The sequence below is a fragment of the Polistes fuscatus genome, unplaced genomic scaffold, assembly GCF_010416935.1.
Source record: "Polistes fuscatus isolate 324 unplaced genomic scaffold, CU_Pfus_HIC Scaffold7, whole genome shotgun sequence".
In the NCBI taxonomy this organism is placed as follows: Eukaryota; Metazoa; Arthropoda; class Insecta; order Hymenoptera; family Vespidae; genus Polistes; species Polistes fuscatus.
In genome coordinates this window covers 6,103,130-6,120,498 of record NW_025113151.1, presented here as the reverse complement: position 1 = coordinate 6,120,498, position 17,369 = coordinate 6,103,130, and the positions used below count along the sequence as shown (strand labels likewise).

The following is a 17,369-nucleotide window of genomic DNA, read 5'->3' as shown; positions in this document are numbered from 1 at the left end:
TTTTTAAAACAAATTTAGTATTTATTTCTAAAGTGATCATACATATATTATTATTCGAAATAATTTCAATTATTTTCAATGATTTTGGCCTATCTTTTAGGCAACTGCCGAATTCTTTTTGCTGATTTTTTCGTTTTCAAATTTTCTTAGCTCTCTGGAACATTCTCGACCAAAAAGATCAAAGTCGCCATTTTGAAATCTTTGATATAATTTTGTACAGATTTCCAGTGTTAATGCACCTTTTTCTTTAATTTAAAAGCAAACAGGGCCATTTGAGTCTTGTCAAGACGGCTCCTTACTTAGTTCATTACCCTGAAATAGAAATAATACATATATAAATTATCTTTGTAAAAAAAAATCACATAGAATATTAAAAGCGATTAGAAAATAATTCAGTTGGTAGTGCATGTAAAAATATAATCAGAAATCATGAAAGTGTGTAAAAGTCATCATAAGTAGTTTCTTGATAGTTGAAATAGAATATTGAACAATTTTTTATGCAACGTACCTGTAAACATGCAGTTGCCTTTTTCAGGAAGTATTCTGAAAGAATAAGAATAACAAAATTTAATTAATAAGTTTTCAACTGCATTGTTAACTAAAATGCATAGAACAGAATATTTCAGTTGGTAGTGCATGTATTAAATAATCATCAAAATCATGATATTGGTATGAGGTCATCACTAGAATATTATAAATATTTTTAATTTATTAAATTATATAAAAATGTTAGCTTACGTACACAATGATAGAATTTATATAAATCCTGATGTTTAACGATTAAAAATTGCATATGCATCGAAATTAGAGTCGAACACGTGGTTGAAATATTACTATTCATTTTAACTACCTTTTGAAAGAAAAAAAATTCGCGGTTTGTTAAAAAAATAAAATTTGTTATATTAATAATAATATATAATTATTAAAATATCGATGCTTTTAGAAATATGTAATTATGTAAATATAAATAAAAAACTAATCTTCGTGGAACTTTTCTTCATGCTGCAGAGATACTACGCGAAGAATACAGAAGACTAGGAATGATGAGGTATCGTTAGAACATAATCTTACTTTAGTGTTACAAAAGCGTTCTCTGGTGGCAAAATTTTCTACTAGTATACCTACCGGTAGTTTGACGAATTAAAATTTAGTCTATTTATCAAAGGTTATCTTTAAATTAATTTAAATTGTCAATGACTGTTGATTACCTTGGACTTAGACACTGTGTAGAATAAAGTTCAAAAATAATTAAAGTTATTTTTAATATAGTTTTAATTCAAGTTTTTAATTATGGGGTCTGAAAATGTAAGTCCTGTTAAATATTTCCTCAGTGGAGGATTTGGTGGAATATGTACAGTGGTTGCTGGTCATCCTCTTGATACTATTAAAGTAAGATTACAATCTTAACCATATAAAATGAATACATTGTTTTATCTATTAATTATCTTTTCCTCTTTATATATATGATGTATATATACTTTTTCTCTATTATAGTTATTTACTTGAATAATATAATTTATATTATATGATGTACTTATATTATTTATTATTTTTCAGGTACGTCTTCAAACTATGCCACTTGCTGGACCGAACGAAAAGCCTCTGTACACAGGTACATTTGATTGCGCTAGAAAAACTGTAACAAAAGAAGGAATACGTGGTCTATACAAGGGTATGCGCATTTTTTATATTATTGACATTATTATTAGTTACAATAGTGTTTTATACACATGTTGTATACATATCTACATACCCTTTAAACAGGTATAACTTAAAAATTACTTAGGTATGGGAGCGCCATTAGTTGGAGTGGCACCTATATTTGCTATGAGTTTTTTGGGTTATGGTGTTGGGAAAAAATTACAACAGAAGGGTCCAGACGATAAGCTCACCATACCACAATTATTTTATGCCGGTGCATTTAGTGGAATATTTACAACTGTTATCATGGCACCTGGTGAACGGATAAAGTGTCTATTACAAATACAACATGCAGATGCAGAGAAGAAATATAAAGGACCCCTTGATTGTGCCAAACAACTTTATCGAGAAGGAGGCCTTAGGAGTATTTATAAGGGTACATGTGCTACCCTTTTGAGAGGTTTGTTAATATGATAAATTACATTAATTATATTTGTACAGCGTATATAACTGCTTTAGCAGATATGTGTATCACACATTTTTACATAAAAGTTTTAATCAAACAATTGTTAAAGTAGATATTAAATATCATATTTGATGTACTTTTTTTTTAGTTCATCCAAATTTAGAATGTTTACCATAAATTAGATGCAAGTAAGATAGATTTGCTAACTTATAGCATTTTCATTTTCATAATTTAATACTTTTGACATTCCGTGTATACGCCTTTGCCTTATTTTTTTACATTGCAAACCACCCTTACGCAGAGCATGGAAAACTCCCCAATTTTGTAGTCTCTTAGGTGTGAAACAACGTGGTGCTGTTTCTCTAATTCTATTCACCTGTTAAATAGACGAATTATGTGTTATAAATAATTCAACTCGATAAATAATATTGTATGATTTTTACATACCAAATGTGGATTCCAAGTAGCCATAGCACACGTACAATCCCATGGATTACCATCTAGTTTGATATTTTGTATCTGAGATGGTTTATTTACTGTCCATAAGATTTTAAAAAAATCCCATGGTAATGTAGTCAATTTATTTTTCGTTAGAATAATTTCCTTCAATTCTTTTTGATATTGTGTACTGAATAATCCAGGTGGTATAAATTCCAAATCGTTATTAGATAAATTTATAAGTTTAACTTTTTCTAAACCATAAAACGCATCCATAGATATGTGCTGAATGTGACAATAACTTAAATCTAAATCTATCAATCTTCCAAGATCTGAAAATGCATCGAAATCTACATTCGAAACATTTCCTCGTATTTTTAAATATGCTAACGATGGCATTCCTTGCAAGATGAAACGTTCTAACAATGGTATTTCTACGTTATACAAATGTAATATCTTCAATTGCAGTAATCCTAATAGAGAGTTTCTTTGCAATTTTAATTTTGAACCTGTGCCTCCAAGATATAACTGTTTTGTTGTGTTCATAATTTCAAATGTACTGAAAAAGACGCTTGCATTATAATAAATTATCTAATTATTTATATATATATCTTGAAATGAAAATTACCTTGGAAATACAGAATCCATTGGATTTTCCCCAAAATCAGCCATCGTAAGTGCAGGGAATGGAGGAAAAGATAATTCAGATAAAAATGTTAGATTATTTCCAGTTAAATCTAATTGTTTCAACATCAATAAGCCTGCCAAATCTACGCTTTTTAACGTTAGCAATTGATTACTTGCTAAGGATAATAATTTTAGATTTGGTGTTCCATAGAAGCAAAATTCTGGGATAAATCTGAGATTATTTTTTTCCAACGAAAGATAGAGAAGACTATCAAGGCCATCAAACATGTGCCAAGATATGTCTTTAAGCGCGCATTCGTATACCCTTAAATGTGTAAGGGCACGGAGTCCAGTGAAAAGGCCAGCATTTTCTCTGTAACCATCCATTTCTTGTTTGTAAATATCATATGGAAGTATTTCTTTGTCGTCACTTTCTCTACTATTTTGCTGACTCAGAAAAATTAATCTATGTCCTTTATATTCATTAGTAGCACTTGTAACTACTTGCTCATTATAAAGTTTTTCATCGTTAGGTAAATTCATTGGTTTGATCACAAGATTTGCTTTATTCTTACTAGTTGTATTTAGGCTTGTTAATCTCACTCGTTCTAAGTTCAAATACAGTAATGTCATTCCCAGTGGAAATAAAGCATCGCGTGCTAAAACTATACCACCTTTGGATTCATGTATATTTACATCTTTTACAGAAGGGTCATCATAGTCTATACCCTCAATAGTTAGAGACAGTAATTCAGTGAAACGTTGAAATGTTGTTGCTTTTAAAAAAATTTCTGCATCTCCTCTACCTGACCTAAGTATAGTGAGAACCTGCAATTATAAAGAAATATTTTTTTTTATTCATTTTTGCTTTTATTATTACATTATGTAATTGTTAATTCAATATTTGATCAATTGTTACCTGTATATCCGAAGGAAGCATGCCCAAAAGTTTTTCATGTTCCTCTGCTACTACACATGTTGCAACTTTTAACAATTCATCACTTATGTGATTATTATAAAAGCTATAATCAATATCATCCACTGTTGGGGTCTGTTAAACAGAAATTTATTAATGAAAAAGGAAAAACACTTCACAGTTGTGCTTCTTACATTACTCCTCTTTCTCGGTATAGTCCATTGATGCAGTGGCAGATCAGAAAATTTCTGTATTTCACAAGAACATCCTTGAGGACATTGCATCTCCCAAATATCACCGATATCTATTATTTGTCCCATACACTGTATCTGAATAATTAATTTCATGAATAATGAATAACACTTATATATTATTAGTTATATAGGAATAATTTTTATTAAAATAATGACAAGGATGTATCGATTTAGATGTTCCTAATTAATTTAAATGTTATAAGCTTGAGGATTAACAAATTTAATACTTAAATATATTTCTTAGATTTGAATGAAAGTTAAGTTATACTAAAATTTCTAATTTGTACCAATTATATAGAATTATGTACCCAAAAGAAAATGAAGAAATAAAGTAACGCAATTGCCATAATTATAAAAATTTTTCAATGCAGCACGATTTCTAAACCAAGTAACAGTCCGCTGTTCCAAAGGAAACTGAAATTTGTAAACTGTTATCTATCTTCCTCGATACCTCCTATCAAACAGGATGCGTTCTATCTATCCACCCACATACATTATCCACTGTTATTAATTGTATGTAATATTTACGGACTGTTTCTGATTAGGAGAAATATTTTGAAACCTCTAATCAATATATTTTAATTACTAATATTATTACAGATGTTCCTGCAAGCGGAATGTATTTTATGACATATGAAACTCTACAAAGGTGGTTGACACCGGAGGGAGGAAAATTAGGTTTACTATCAACAATATTAGCAGGTGGTTTTGCTGGTGTTGCCAATTGGGTAGTTGGTATTCCACCAGATGTTTTAAAAAGTCGATTGCAAGCAGGTATACATTTTTTAATAAACTATATTTCTGATCATTTTAGTTTTATTTATAAATTCGTATAAAATTAATTTGAGATTCTATACAATTAACAATTTTATAGCACCCGAAGGCACATATACAAAAGGTATTCGCGAGGTGTTCGCGCGTTTGTTAAAAGAGGAAGGACCGAGAGCACTTTATAAAGGGTGCACACCCGTTATGTTACGTGCTTTTCCCGCAAATGCGGCTTGTTTTCTAGGATTTGAAGCAGCTATGAATGTTTTAAATTGGGTGGCACCCAATTTATAAGATTCAATATATAATTTTTATACAAAATTATGCAATCTCATGAAGCAGTACTAACAAAGTTAACAAATTAAACTTGTATCATTTGTTGAACGATTATTGTTACTATAGTAGAGAACCTTTTAAGTTTATGATTTAATTGAAATGTTGCACTTTTAAACTATTTTTTTTTGTATATTAAATGTTTATAATGGTTTTCAAGATATATATATATATATATTACTATTTAACAAAGAAAAATCTTTCACGAAAATTAAATAATATCGTAGTTTATAAAAGAAACATAACATATCAATGAGATAATATTAAGGATATAAATCTTTTTTATATACAACACTGCCATATATATTATAAGATAACAAAATATTAATTCTATATTTTTTGAGTAAACGGTAAAAATTTTAAATTCATTTTTGTATGTAAGAATGTATATTTGTATAATAATTTGTTAAATCAATATTTTGCCGAAGAAAATATTTTGATCCCTAGATGAACATGTTTTCTTTTAATTTAAAAGAAACAAGAAATAGAGATTAATATAATCTTGGATATATATATTAATAAAGTAAACATATCAATTATTTTATAGGTTTTAGATATTATAATCTATTTTTATAGAAAAGATATATAGTACAAAGTGTTATTTATAAACTTTGTTATTTAAAATAGTAATGCATTGTACTGCTTTGTTTCATATGTGTATATATCTTTATATACACAGATTTGTAATTAAATTTAATATTATAAAGCTCTATTTTGTTTATTTCATATATTAAGGTGATTGTTAATTGTTTACAATATATACAACTAAAGTAATTTACTACAATATATCATATGATCTTAAAATATTAAATAAAATAAGAGATAAAAGAGATTACTCTCTCCATATAATAATTCTGTAAAATTTCATATTATCTATGTAATATTTTTCTATATATTATTATACCATTTAATTATTCTTCCCAGTCATCTGTGTCAGCTTGTGAATCATATTCGCTTGTAGCAGAATTTCTATCAGAAGCATAGTGTTCACTCGACTTAGGTGGTGGTGGTGGTATCGAACTAGACATTCTCTCTAATGCCCCTGTTGCAGAGCCCGCAATACCTTTTCTTCTTAAAGCCAACTTAGCATGAAGATCTGCCATTAGGTCTCCACCTACCGAAGCTGATGACCAACGATTTTCCTTCTTATCAATCGGCACTGTGTGCCTCAATTTTGCTCTTCCAATTCCACCCGCATCACGTATCGCTGCCATCAAATCTGAATGGTCATCCTTACTTATACTTTTTTTATTAGTTTGAGTCGATTTTTTTTCATTCTGCTTTTGCGAACTTTCATCTTTAGATGGCTTTTCTGTTGATGATGTAGACGGTGATGTTGAAGTTGGCGGTGGAGGCGGAGGTGGCGGAGGAGGAGGAGGAGGTGGTGGCGGAGGTGGTGGTGGTGGTGGTGGTGGCATAGTCGATGGTGGTTGTATCGTCTTAGAGTTCGTTTCATTTGGTCCAGCATTATTAATATTTGCAGGTGAAGTAATAGTTGCATTTACTGTTGATGGCTTAGATTCAATGTTGGCCGATGGATTGTTCACAGTCAAATTGGGTAGATTAGAAACATTAGATTCGTTTGTATTTTGTGACCCAGTTTCTTCAATTAAAGGTGGCAAATCTAGTCGAACCGTAGGAGTAACAACTGCAGAAGATGGAGCAATAGGACTTTGTGAGCTCAAGTCTAAGTCGAATTTTTCATTATCCACAATTCCTGGTAAATCTGGTAGCATGAGTGGTACATTCATTTGTGGAACCTGGAAATATATATATAAATAGATTAGAATATTTGTAAATTAATAAGGATATACAGATTTAAATATGCTATTACCTCTCCAAGCACTGGCGTATAAAGATAACCAGATGGCAAATCCATTTCTGACGAATGCCACGAATGTATGATTGAATCGGGTGCATCTTCTATTTGTTTTTTATCATTAGACTTATTAGATGATAAAGCTTTTCTGTACGTGTTATTTACATTATCGAATAGTAGAAGTGCACTAACAGACGAAGGTAAAGACGGTACATATTGACGCGCATTCATATCGTTTTCTGCGTGTTCGTTATTTTTATATCTAACGTAGTAAAATTGCAACTTTTCTTGCAGATTGACATTCATTGCATATTGGCTATCTTCGGTATTCATATTAGTAGGTAGATGTGTTTCGTGCCTGCCCTTTGTTGGTATTGAATATTTGTAAATATTTGGTGTATTACTAATATTATCACGTTGCAACGGTATAGCCATTTTATATTCATTGTATGTATGATTAGCAGGATATTTAGCAGCAGAATATATTTTGATAGCCTTTAAATTTAAATTAGATTGCAAGTAGTGCAATTGATTTTCCAATTTTATAGCTCTATTTCTTATATCTGAAAGTCTGTAAAGAGTAAATAGTATCTAATGAAATAAATTAAATTTGATAAGAATTTGTTGATACAAGAAACAATGCGTGAAAGATACCTTTGAGAATTTTCAGTAAGCCTCTTTTCTATGCAATTAAATATATATAATACCGCAGAATCTAGATTATCTAATGCCTCAGTTATCTGAACTATTGTTTCTTCGTGCCTCAAATTATTAGATATAATACCTAAAAATAATATAACAATTAAGTACATGTTCATAATAATTTAATGTAATAAAAAGTAGATAATGTAATAAATAGATTACCGATTTCTATATGTTTCGGCATGTTGTAATAGATTTCTATAAAATTGCATTAAATATATGAACAATGCATCCAGTTAGGTTAAGGTCAGTTTTGACAAGTTACTGCTCCTACGATAAGGTAGAGTTTCAGCGAGTAATTAGTTTCAAAGTTCTACTGTAAGATGGCAGTAACAAGCGCTTACCAACCGAGCGCTTGGTCGGTAAAACCGATAATTTAAAATTTAAAAAATGAAATCTCAAAAATATTCATCTACTCTATCAAATGAAATAAATAAAAATTACAGAAACTCGTTGCTAATTACAATTAAAAATGAAATAGTTCGTAAAATTATTGAAGTCAAAAGCATGTTTTAAATACCAAAAATAAAAAGAAAGTATTAAAAAAATGAGAAGGATGAAAATAAATGTCTGCAGGAAAAAGAAGAGTCAGACGAACGACAGGATGAAGGATAAAGGAGATTATTCTTAGCTAGTTCTGCAAGTAGTAAAACACTTGACCTTGGTTAGAGTGATACGGTCAACGATTCGCCACCTTCCAACTTGAGGAGCTTACTCACATAGGTAGGATGAACAACGAAGATACATTTTTTCTCGTGGCAGACCCACGTCATCGTTCGCGTATTTGCACATTTTTCATGACTTGATTAACACCGTAGGTCGAGGATATTCATCGTGTATATGTATATCGATGAAAACATTTTCACGACGTAAAAAAAGCTATATATACATATGTGCATCGTTGCAATACGCATCTCGGGTTTTCCCCTTCGAATCTTGTAAGACACAACAAATTTTAATTAAAATAGAATAGTTCACTTTTATGAATTATAACTTTGTACATAAATAATTTTATAGGCGTCCTCGATATATATCTGGAAATAAAATTTTGATTAAATCGTACAACGATCACTTTCTATAAATAATTAATATCTTTCATGATGCACGCAGGAATTTTTTTCCTATTCGCATAATTACGAATTACAAATATTGCGACACAATTACGACACGAATTTTCTTTTCTTCTTTCTTTGAGAATTTATGAACATTTCTATCGTGAACTCTTAAAAGTACGATTTCATCTGTGCAAACAAAGAAGGATAGAGGTAATACAAAAAATAAAAAACCAAATGTACATAATTCGAAGTAAGTTTCTGAATGAAAATTTTTCAAATTTGAGCTACGTAGATCGATTTTAAAAATTGTGTACGTTAATCGGTTTTACAATAGCGTGCATCCTTATAGGGAAAGATAGGTACGTATTCGGCATTTTTATGAGTATTTCTCCATGCAAAATACTGGTTCTTTTCGTTCGCGTATGTGTATCACATATACAAAAAGATACAGATGCATCGTATGCACGAATGCAACAGGACAATAGTCGGGGAAGTCTCGAAGAGAACATGTACTAGGTATATAAAGCCTGAGGAAACCAAACTGGATATCAGTCTTCAACATGTTGCGTCCACTGCATTTCGTAAGTGATTTCTTCTAAACATCTTCAAAATACTTCATTTGACTTCGTTTTTAAGCGAAATTCATTTCCCGAAGTATATTTTTATTACTTTTTTTTTTGGTTTTTATTTTTTCGTACAAAGATTTTGAAGGCATTTTGTCGCTAATGACCAAAGAGTACGTTAACTAATTAGTTGACTGGTACTAATCCTTCGCACTTCGATGATTGCCTTTAGGTGTTGCTTTTGTTGGCGATAGCCTTCGTGGTGTCTGTGCCGGTGCCAGACCAAGTAGCCGAGAACATACCGAGTAACATAGAGGAGAGAGCAGAAGTGAATGATTTAGAAGCTGACGCTAGCTATTGGGGGTGAGTTTTATAAAAATAAAAAATATAATCTCCTTAATAAAAATCATCCTTCAAAAAGAAATCTCATTTAAGTTTTAATATAAAAACTATTTTACATATGTGTGTGTGTTGTGTGTGTGTGTGTAGGGAGGGTGGTGGGATGCTCATATATACGCGAATGTTTTCGTATGCGACATTTGTTATCTGAATTTACGTGATTTGTCTGGCATACTAACATCGAAGTAAACAGTTGCATTTCACGTGACGAGTGTACATTCAAACGCATTTGCATTGAATTTTATTCGAAAAGGGTACATTGACTCGATCATTTTTTAAATACGATCATTATAATATTGTATAAAAATTATTCTACGTGTATACTTCGAAATTATTTTGTTAAAATAAGAGAGAGAGAGAAAGAGAAATATGCGTTACTGATGAAATTATTAATTATACATTATTGCAGATACGCAAGACCATGGAGATATGGTTGGGGTGGCGGATGGTACGGGAGAGGATGGGGTTGGGGTGGCAGAGGCTGGGGTGGCGGATGGTACGGAAGAGGATGGGGTGGCAGAGGTTGGGGATGGTGGTAAAATCAGATGATTAGCAACCATTCTGGATCCGACGAGGGAATTTACAATATTATAATATGTTTATAAAAAGAAGTAGCAAAGCGAACGATATGCATTATTAAGAAACGTCTATGTCTTCTTTAATTAGAAAATGTGAAAAGAACAACAACGATAATTAACTTATAAAAAGAGAATAAAAATGATGAAAGATTGAAAAATGAAAACTTTACTATGACGATTTCCAATGACATTTTATTTATAGATAATCATCCTTAAAATGATTTCCTTTAAATATTAAATTCGCTAATGAATATTCTAATGAAACATTGTCACGATAGTTTCAAGAATCAAATCAAATAAAGATTCTGACTCAACGCGTGCATACTCTAACACAACGTATATGTAAATGCAAACATATATATAGTATGTTCTTAAAGTTTTTCAAAATTTTTGTTGGTTTGTTAACCCTTTCGTTACTAGCAATCCCTATATGGGTAGTTCATGCAACAATACGATATATATGAGTATGATATGTATGTTTAAGGAAAGGGTTAATCCCAGATTGTATTCCTTGCAATCTGTTCAGGGAACATTCGTCAAATTGAATTAGTAGTTATAGGAAGCATGTAGTTGCTATTCCAAGTGGAGTAGCAATGTTTTTAAACATAGAACATAATATTATATTAATAACGTTACCATCTTGACACACGTCATTGTATCAACAAACTCAACGATCGAATAAATTGGCATTGGCAATCACAAGCAGGTGAATACGATATAGAATTAACTCGAAGGTCTAAGAAAAAGTGGATAACGAATGGGTACCGAGGTTGAATTTATAAGCTCGTACATTAGAAAACATATTATGACAACGTCTTGACGTATTACACAGATCCAAAGATGGATCATTTTGGTTTACCAGGTTAATTATCGCGTTTGTCGAGCGTCATTGTACGATTAGCGTGCTCTCCTTTGACGTCATTGTTACATATAAATACTCAATAGCTCTTCTTTTCCCTCATAAACTTATCGTGAAGCTAGTACGACGGATCTACTAGTGAAACTATCGATACTTATACTTCATCATTAGTTCTTGCTAAGAAACAACTACGAAGATTTGAAAGAAAATAGAAGATCATTGGAATTCATCGAAAATGGTAAGAACAAACACATTCGATTTGAAAAAGGGGAAAATAAAATGTAAACAAAACAAAATATTCCATCGCATATGTCGTCAAGATGAATTGGAATATTTTCTTTGAAAAAATATGATAGAACGAAGAACCATTTGGTTATTTATCTTTTTTGTATTTTCAGGTTGTTACCAAAGTTTTCGTATTTGCGTTTTTCCTCGCTGTTAGCTGCTGCTACGCGTCTCCGATCAACAGAGCATCGATCATCCAACCGGTGATCGTTGTTCCAACTATTCTCGATCAGGAGACAAATTCTGACGTGTTCCTTAACGATGAAGGAAAAGAAGAGGTGATTGTACCCTCGGTACTTCTCATTCTCGATGGTTACTCGAACGATCCAGAAAACTTCTTCTCAAAGGAAATCATTGATTCGGGTTCAAGGAAAATCGAGAAACGCGACGTGATCGAAGAATCTGCGAAGGATGATCTCGAGACTGCAGCTGGTACCAATGTTCTTCGACCTCTTTTCGTTTATCGTCAACAACTCGCTTACAGGCAACGTCTAAGGGAAGCTACTCGTCGTGGAAATCGTTTTTGAATCGAATTTAAGCTAAGTTTTGAAACATCTGTGCTAACGATGCTATACATTGGCTGAAATGACGAGGACACGATTCAAATAGATCTGATTTATTTAGATCATGAATTATTGATCAAAAGCCTAATTGTGGAAAATCATTGATTACGATGAAAGTACTTTTTCAATCAAATGGCTTACCAAAGAATGAACAAGACAAGGAACGATCGAAATGAGTTCTGCGAAGAAAACAATGATTAATTTATTAAAAAATATAGAGGAAGGATATTCGAGGATTTAGGATGATAAGAAATGATAATTGATTTGGTGAAATGATAATTCTGCTTTTACGAGTGCTAGTAAATAACGATGATTAATAAAAATTCATCTCACGAAGTGTTCAACGAGGTGATTGGAAAGGAATATCGACTGAGAATAATCATGAAAATGTTTCCTACAAAAAAAAAAAAGATTAGAATTGTAAGCGTTTAATATTTAGAAGATAAGAAGCTGATACCAAAGTTAGAATAATTTCAGTGTTATAAGTCTTGCAATCATATTCTTGATTGATTCAAGTACTTATGACTATTGTGATACGATTATGTTATTAAATATAAGTTAGTTTAATAAACAATATTTCAAAATAAAGATATTACTCTTTTGCGTGAACAAATATATCTTTTATCTTTATCTGTTCCATACATAAATACATTCCATTAAAAACGACAAATGTAAGAATTGAACTTATAGAATATTAGTCGCTGACGACGTTATCTTCCAGAAAATATCGGATATTTAAGGAACCTGCGATATGATTCTTGTTTATAAGCTGGTATCTGTTCATCTACCTGCCAGTCTTGACGTCGATACCAGTAAGGTGCAGAATAACGTCTATCTTCCTCCGTTTTAAGATCTTCTTCAACGTTCGAAGAACGTCCATTCTTGACGTTGCTCAAATCTGTCGACCAGGTTGATCCTTTATTACTGACGTCACGATTCAAACGAGCAACTATGAGACTTGGATCAAAGAGAATATCCTGAAAGGAATCAACGGTGTCATCTTCCTTTCCACTTGTTTTTATTGTCGTTGTATTTTCAGTTTTAGCAACGATGGAACTCGAAGTTGTAGACGTGTTTGCTTTCAAATCTTGGCCTCCAACTCGATGATTGACATCCAACAAGAATAGAAGACCAATGGCAAGAATAATCCAAGTCATTTTTAATGATCTTTCTATCTATTCGTATTCGTTACAGTTATTTGTATCGACTAATACGTTTCATCGATACCATGCTTGCTTTTATACTCGAGAACGTACTATTCTTTACTAAGTTGATGATTGCTAAACATTTTAAGGTTTTGGTGGCGTCGTTAACCGCGCGCTAAGTGACGAAGCGTTATGTTCGAAGAATCAACGTTCGAGATAGAGTTTACAAAGAGTTCACATTTTTTGTTTTTTTTTTTTTTTTTTTTTCTTTTTCTACAAAAAGATATCCACGGAACAAAACAGTAAGTTAGTTTAATCAAGAAGCAGTTAAGATGATCTTGAATAACGCTGACTTGTTAATTTTGTCGATGTAGTAAGAATTGACAATTGGATCGTTTGAAGTTTAGAAAATTAATTATTTTCAAAGTCACGCATATATATTAATGAGCACTAAGGACTAATAACAATCTAAGATGTACTTTTGAATACGACGAAAAATGTTAGAAATGGTCAAATAAAAATATACAATATTTTCTAGCAAAGTAGATCTTCAAGGAAGTCATTTCTATTGCGTATCAAAAGTTTTCTTCGGCAAAGGTAGATCATCGATGGATCGTACGAACAAACAGTACACACGTTACTTAGCAAACTGGCGATAATTGTTTCGGTACCTTATATAAAACCCGAACTGACCGTTATAAGAGACTCAGAGGTATCACAACTTTTGGCGTCGACTTAGAATCGAACAAATTCTCTACGAGATGAAGTACTTGTCCTCGGTACGTTGACTACCTGTGCTTTTCTACCTGTTAATAAACAACAACGTCGATTAGTATTTATTCGCACAACGATCGATTTCAGAAATCTGTACACAAATTTTAATATCATAATTAATGTGTTGGCAAATTTGTCATTGGAAAAATTCAATCCTCCTAAATATCTTTTAATAAAAATTCTTAAAAAAAAAAGATTATATTCGATAACAAACAACAGTGATATCATATTAAATATCAGTGCGCAGTAATATGCAAGAAAATATTCCTGAGATCGATGAGAGCTCGAGTAATCGTGATAAAAAAACGCTCATTTATTCATTGCTACGTTTTAATGCTTCAGTTTAAGTGGATACTTCTCTTTCCTGGTCTGACATTAATTCTCGGAGGAGGAAGTGTTTACGCCAAGCCTTTGAATAGCGACGATGTCGAGAGCCTGCTTCCTGCAACCCCGCAAACCACGAATGAAACAGTGGCTGCCATTATTCAGGACCCAGTTGTGAAAAATGCAGTTCAATATGCAGTCGGTAATGGATCTTTATCAGGGTTGGTTGTTAAAAAACACGTTGTCATTATCCCTGCTAATGCACCTGATCAGGTTAGTCAAATAAATAATATATTTTAATGATGACTTTATATTAATTATTAATCCTTTTTTTTTTAGATACTCTCCCATAGACAGCAAATTCTTGTAGCACCTACGTCGCATTTGGAAGACATACGGAAAAATATCACTGAAGGCCTTCAAACGGAAACTGAACTACCGGAAGATAATCGATCGGAAGAATCAGTATTGACGTACCAGCCAATGATCGAGGATGATGCAAATGAGGTGTGTATAAGTTGGAGGCAAACGACGATATAAACCTGGAACGTTTCATTTCTATTTATGGATTTATTATAATATTTATGTAGGAATTCGATTCCGAGAATACACTTTAAATATTCGAAGCAACGGAAAGAGCATCTGCTTTTATACGTAATCACTTTATATTAAACAAATTATTCAATGTTCTAGGAAAGTGAAAGTACTTGGTACTTGGAAAATCACGATACTACGTTGTCCAACGATATCGTAGAAGATCCGAACGATCAATACGATAAATTGAAAGACATTTTACCAAGTATCAAACCTGAAGTCGAATTACCGGAAGGTACGGTCACGCAAAAGATAAATGTATCAAAGATCGCCGATAAGGATATACCTGTACCGGTAGTTGCGGTACTCGATCCTTCGAAAGAAACAAACGATAAGATCGAGAGTTCGATCGTAGCTCTGCTACCGAATATCAATCCTAGCACTGTGAACGATCGATTGAATTATTTGGAAGCTAATCGGAAGGAAATTCAAAGAGATGTGCAACGATACATCGACGAGTCTTCCTTGAGTATAGATCCGGAAATTTGGAAACGTTCTGTGGAGGGTGAACCTGAGGTAACAAAATATGAATGATTGAAAAAGATTTCTTTTTTAAGATTACAAAACAGGAATGGACATACGAAGAAGGAATCATTCAGAGTCATTTTCATTTATAATAATCTTAATTGTTTCAATGACAGATCGGATCTTCTTCTACGACCTACGATTCACAGATTCCAAATGTAGACTATTTAGAAACCGAGAGATACAATTTACCAACGATCATTCTCGTTCCACGAGATGTCCAGTTGCCGTATCTCTGGAAATCGAAAGATAATCAAAATAATCCTTCGAAGGATAACGAGGAGAATATGAGCACCGCGGAGGATATCGTTTTTAGACCGTTGTTTAGATTTCGACAGGAAGCACGTCGTAGGTCCGATGCTTATAGCAATCGAGGATATAATTCCTATCAAAATTATGATTCATATTCGAGACGTCGATACAGACCACGATATTCCTATGATTATTATTAATTATTAGTTATTAACGAGAAATAAATTCGATTATTCGATCGTTATGTATAATCGTATGGAAATATTGACATACTTATAATTATTATTATTATTGATTATCTTCATCTAATTTATGACGTTACTTTAATAAATTGTATCTTAATGAAATATCGTAAATACCTCATTCCTGCATTCGTATCAGTTTTATCTCTCTCTCTCTCTCTTTCTTTCTCACTTTCTTTCTCTTTCTTTTCCTTTTTCTTTCTTACGTAAACATGCATTCGAGATGATACGTAATCAAAAATTTTAATTAATATTTTATGTTTTTAATACGTCACTCGAACGATTAGTCATTGACGAATATAGCTAATCGCGACTAATCTGCGTAGACTCTAAACGATATTTATACTGTTCTAATTGTGCGTGACAGAGTGTTTAGCATATTAAAAGATACGGGGGATTTCGTGATAGTCTTGGTTGTTTACGTTATGAACATTCATCTACTTACAATACTGTCGAGATAAACGAATTCGTTTAAATACGAATGAAAATTGTTTTAATATCATTCAGCTTCCATTACCATTAAATTATGTAATCGTAAAACTAGGAGTAACGTCTGAACGTAAAATCGTTCTGTGGAAAGATACTTTGATGAAACACTAATTAGATCACACTTTTCAAAGAAATACTTTGATTCTTAATGTTAGTTCCACGATCTCTCATCTTACCTATGTTTTAAAATAGATGATTCACGAGTTTGGAAAATTTGTGATCAAAATAAGCCGAAAAAAAATGACGTCTTTTCTTCTTTCTATTATTTTAATGATACCATTGTCTATGATAAATCATTGATCATTATATTTGCATGCAATCCTTTTCTTATATTTCAATGATAATTAAATAACCAAGCGTATCCGCGGTAAATAGAAAAAGAAAATAAATAAAAAAACACGTGCATAATTATGTCCAATCGTGGAATGATTAGAAATCTAGTTAGTGTGGCGCCGCTAATGCCTGCAGGGAAAATGATTAGTCATTTGTACGTATTCTCGGTCATAGAAATGTGAATGAGCGAGGATACGAGTAAACTTGGAACAATGGACCTTCTGTTCAGAAATCTACTACGTGCTTTTACATTTATGTGTAAAAACCGATGAATAGGTATTTAACACTTACGTTTACTCGGAACTATGCACCACGATATTTCAAGTGTACGCCAACAACAAAGTTCGATTAACCCTTTACCCTTAATTACAAAATACGATTAACATGTAAACGAAATTTCGATCAGAGACGAATGAAAAAAAGAA

At 31.9% G+C, this 17,369-nt stretch overlaps 5 protein-coding genes and 1 long non-coding RNA gene across 6 annotated transcripts; 3 read left to right on the top strand and 3 right to left on the bottom strand.

Annotated features, from left to right (window-relative positions):
- Nucleotides 1–72: 72 nt before the first annotated feature.
- Nucleotides 73–1,033, bottom strand: LOC122524020. Its single transcript, XR_006305431.1, has 3 exons — nt 743–1,033; nt 509–543; nt 73–312 (listed from the first exon to the last, which is right to left on the bottom strand). It is a non-coding gene; the product is annotated as an uncharacterized LOC122524020 (long non-coding RNA).
- A 126-nt stretch (nt 1,034–1,159) lies between these two features.
- LOC122524018 (congested-like trachea protein) lies at nt 1,160–5,494 on the top strand. Its single transcript, XM_043646052.1, has 5 exons — nt 1,160–1,389; nt 1,558–1,672; nt 1,787–2,101; nt 4,943–5,116; nt 5,217–5,494. Exons 1-5 carry the CDS (start codon nt 1,291–1,293, stop codon nt 5,402–5,404), a joined length of 891 nt encoding a protein of 296 aa, XP_043501987.1. The 5' UTR covers nt 1,160–1,290; the 3' UTR covers nt 5,405–5,494.
- On the bottom strand, nt 1,903–4,550 carry LOC122524019 (insulin-like growth factor-binding protein complex acid labile subunit). Its single transcript, XM_043646053.1, has 5 exons — nt 4,283–4,550; nt 4,092–4,223; nt 3,174–4,000; nt 2,555–3,104; nt 1,903–2,483 (listed from the first exon to the last, which is right to left on the bottom strand). The coding sequence occupies exons 1-5, from the start codon at nt 4,433–4,435 to the stop codon at nt 2,310–2,312; spliced, it is 1,836 nt and encodes a 611-aa protein (XP_043501988.1). The 5' UTR covers nt 4,436–4,550; the 3' UTR covers nt 1,903–2,309.
- Nucleotides 5,495–6,155: 661 nt separating the features above from the next.
- LOC122524014 (WASH complex subunit 1-like) lies at nt 6,156–8,243 on the bottom strand. Its single transcript, XM_043646047.1, has 4 exons — nt 8,127–8,243; nt 7,917–8,046; nt 7,278–7,833; nt 6,156–7,203 (listed from the first exon to the last, which is right to left on the bottom strand). Exons 1-4 carry the CDS (start codon nt 8,146–8,148, stop codon nt 6,355–6,357), a joined length of 1,557 nt encoding a protein of 518 aa, XP_043501982.1. The 5' UTR covers nt 8,149–8,243; the 3' UTR covers nt 6,156–6,354.
- A 786-nt stretch (nt 8,244–9,029) lies between these two features.
- On the top strand, nt 9,030–10,723 carry LOC122524017 (neuropeptide-like protein 32). Its single transcript, XM_043646051.1, has 3 exons — nt 9,030–9,600; nt 9,815–9,945; nt 10,391–10,723. The coding sequence occupies exons 1-3, from the start codon at nt 9,580–9,582 to the stop codon at nt 10,518–10,520; spliced, it is 282 nt and encodes a 93-aa protein (XP_043501986.1). The 5' UTR covers nt 9,030–9,579; the 3' UTR covers nt 10,521–10,723.
- A 3,412-nt stretch (nt 10,724–14,135) lies between these two features.
- Nucleotides 14,136–16,136, top strand: LOC122524015. The gene is made up of 5 exons (XM_043646048.1): nt 14,136–14,190; nt 14,528–14,782; nt 14,849–15,016; nt 15,203–15,619; nt 15,745–16,136. The coding sequence occupies exons 1-5, from the start codon at nt 14,173–14,175 to the stop codon at nt 16,078–16,080; spliced, it is 1,194 nt and encodes a 397-aa protein (XP_043501983.1). The 5' UTR covers nt 14,136–14,172; the 3' UTR covers nt 16,081–16,136.
- The last annotated feature ends 1,233 nt before the right edge of the window (nt 16,137–17,369 follow it).

What these genes read in the sequence shown, in the direction of transcription:
- LOC122524018 (XM_043646052.1), top strand. Translation starts at nt 1,291, where the DNA reads ATGGGGTCTGAAAATGTAAGTCCTGTTAAATATTTCCTCAGTGGAGGA. An exon ending in ATCCTCTTGATACTATTAAA is followed by an intron (nt 1,390 to 1,557) that starts GTAAGATTACAA and finishes ATTATTTTTCAG; the next exon opens with GTACGTCTTCAAACTATGCC. An exon ending in AATACGTGGTCTATACAAGG is followed by an intron (nt 1,673 to 1,786) that starts GTATGCGCATTT and finishes AAAATTACTTAG; the next exon opens with GTATGGGAGCGCCATTAGTT.
- LOC122524019 (XM_043646053.1), bottom strand. Translation starts at nt 4,435, where the DNA reads ATGAAATTAATTATTCAGATACAGTGTATGGGACAAATAATAGATATC. An exon ending in TGCTTCCTTCGGATATACAG is followed by an intron (nt 4,001 to 4,091) that starts GTAACAATTGAT and finishes TTATAATTGCAG; the next exon opens with GTTCTCACTATACTTAGGTC. An exon ending in ATGGATTCTGTATTTCCAAG is followed by an intron (nt 3,105 to 3,173) that starts GTAATTTTCATT and finishes CGTCTTTTTCAG; the next exon opens with TACATTTGAAATTATGAACA.
- LOC122524014 (XM_043646047.1), bottom strand. Translation starts at nt 8,148, where the DNA reads ATGCCGAAACATATAGAAATCG. An exon ending in GCCGAAACATATAGAAATCG is followed by an intron (nt 8,047 to 8,126) that starts GTAATCTATTTA and finishes TATTATTTTTAG; the next exon opens with GTATTATATCTAATAATTTG. An exon ending in ATACGCCAGTGCTTGGAGAG is followed by an intron (nt 7,204 to 7,277) that starts GTAATAGCATAT and finishes ATATATTTCCAG; the next exon opens with GTTCCACAAATGAATGTACC.
- LOC122524017 (XM_043646051.1), top strand. Translation starts at nt 9,580, where the DNA reads ATGTTGCGTCCACTGCATTTC. An exon ending in TGTTGCGTCCACTGCATTTC is followed by an intron (nt 9,601 to 9,814) that starts GTAAGTGATTTC and finishes GATTGCCTTTAG; the next exon opens with GTGTTGCTTTTGTTGGCGAT. An exon ending in GCTGACGCTAGCTATTGGGG is followed by an intron (nt 9,946 to 10,390) that starts GTGAGTTTTATA and finishes ACATTATTGCAG; the next exon opens with ATACGCAAGACCATGGAGAT.
- LOC122524015 (XM_043646048.1), top strand. An exon ending in CTGCTAATGCACCTGATCAG is followed by an intron (nt 14,783 to 14,848) that starts GTTAGTCAAATA and finishes TTTTTTTTTTAG; the next exon opens with ATACTCTCCCATAGACAGCA. An exon ending in CTGTGGAGGGTGAACCTGAG is followed by an intron (nt 15,620 to 15,744) that starts GTAACAAAATAT and finishes TTTCAATGACAG; the next exon opens with ATCGGATCTTCTTCTACGAC.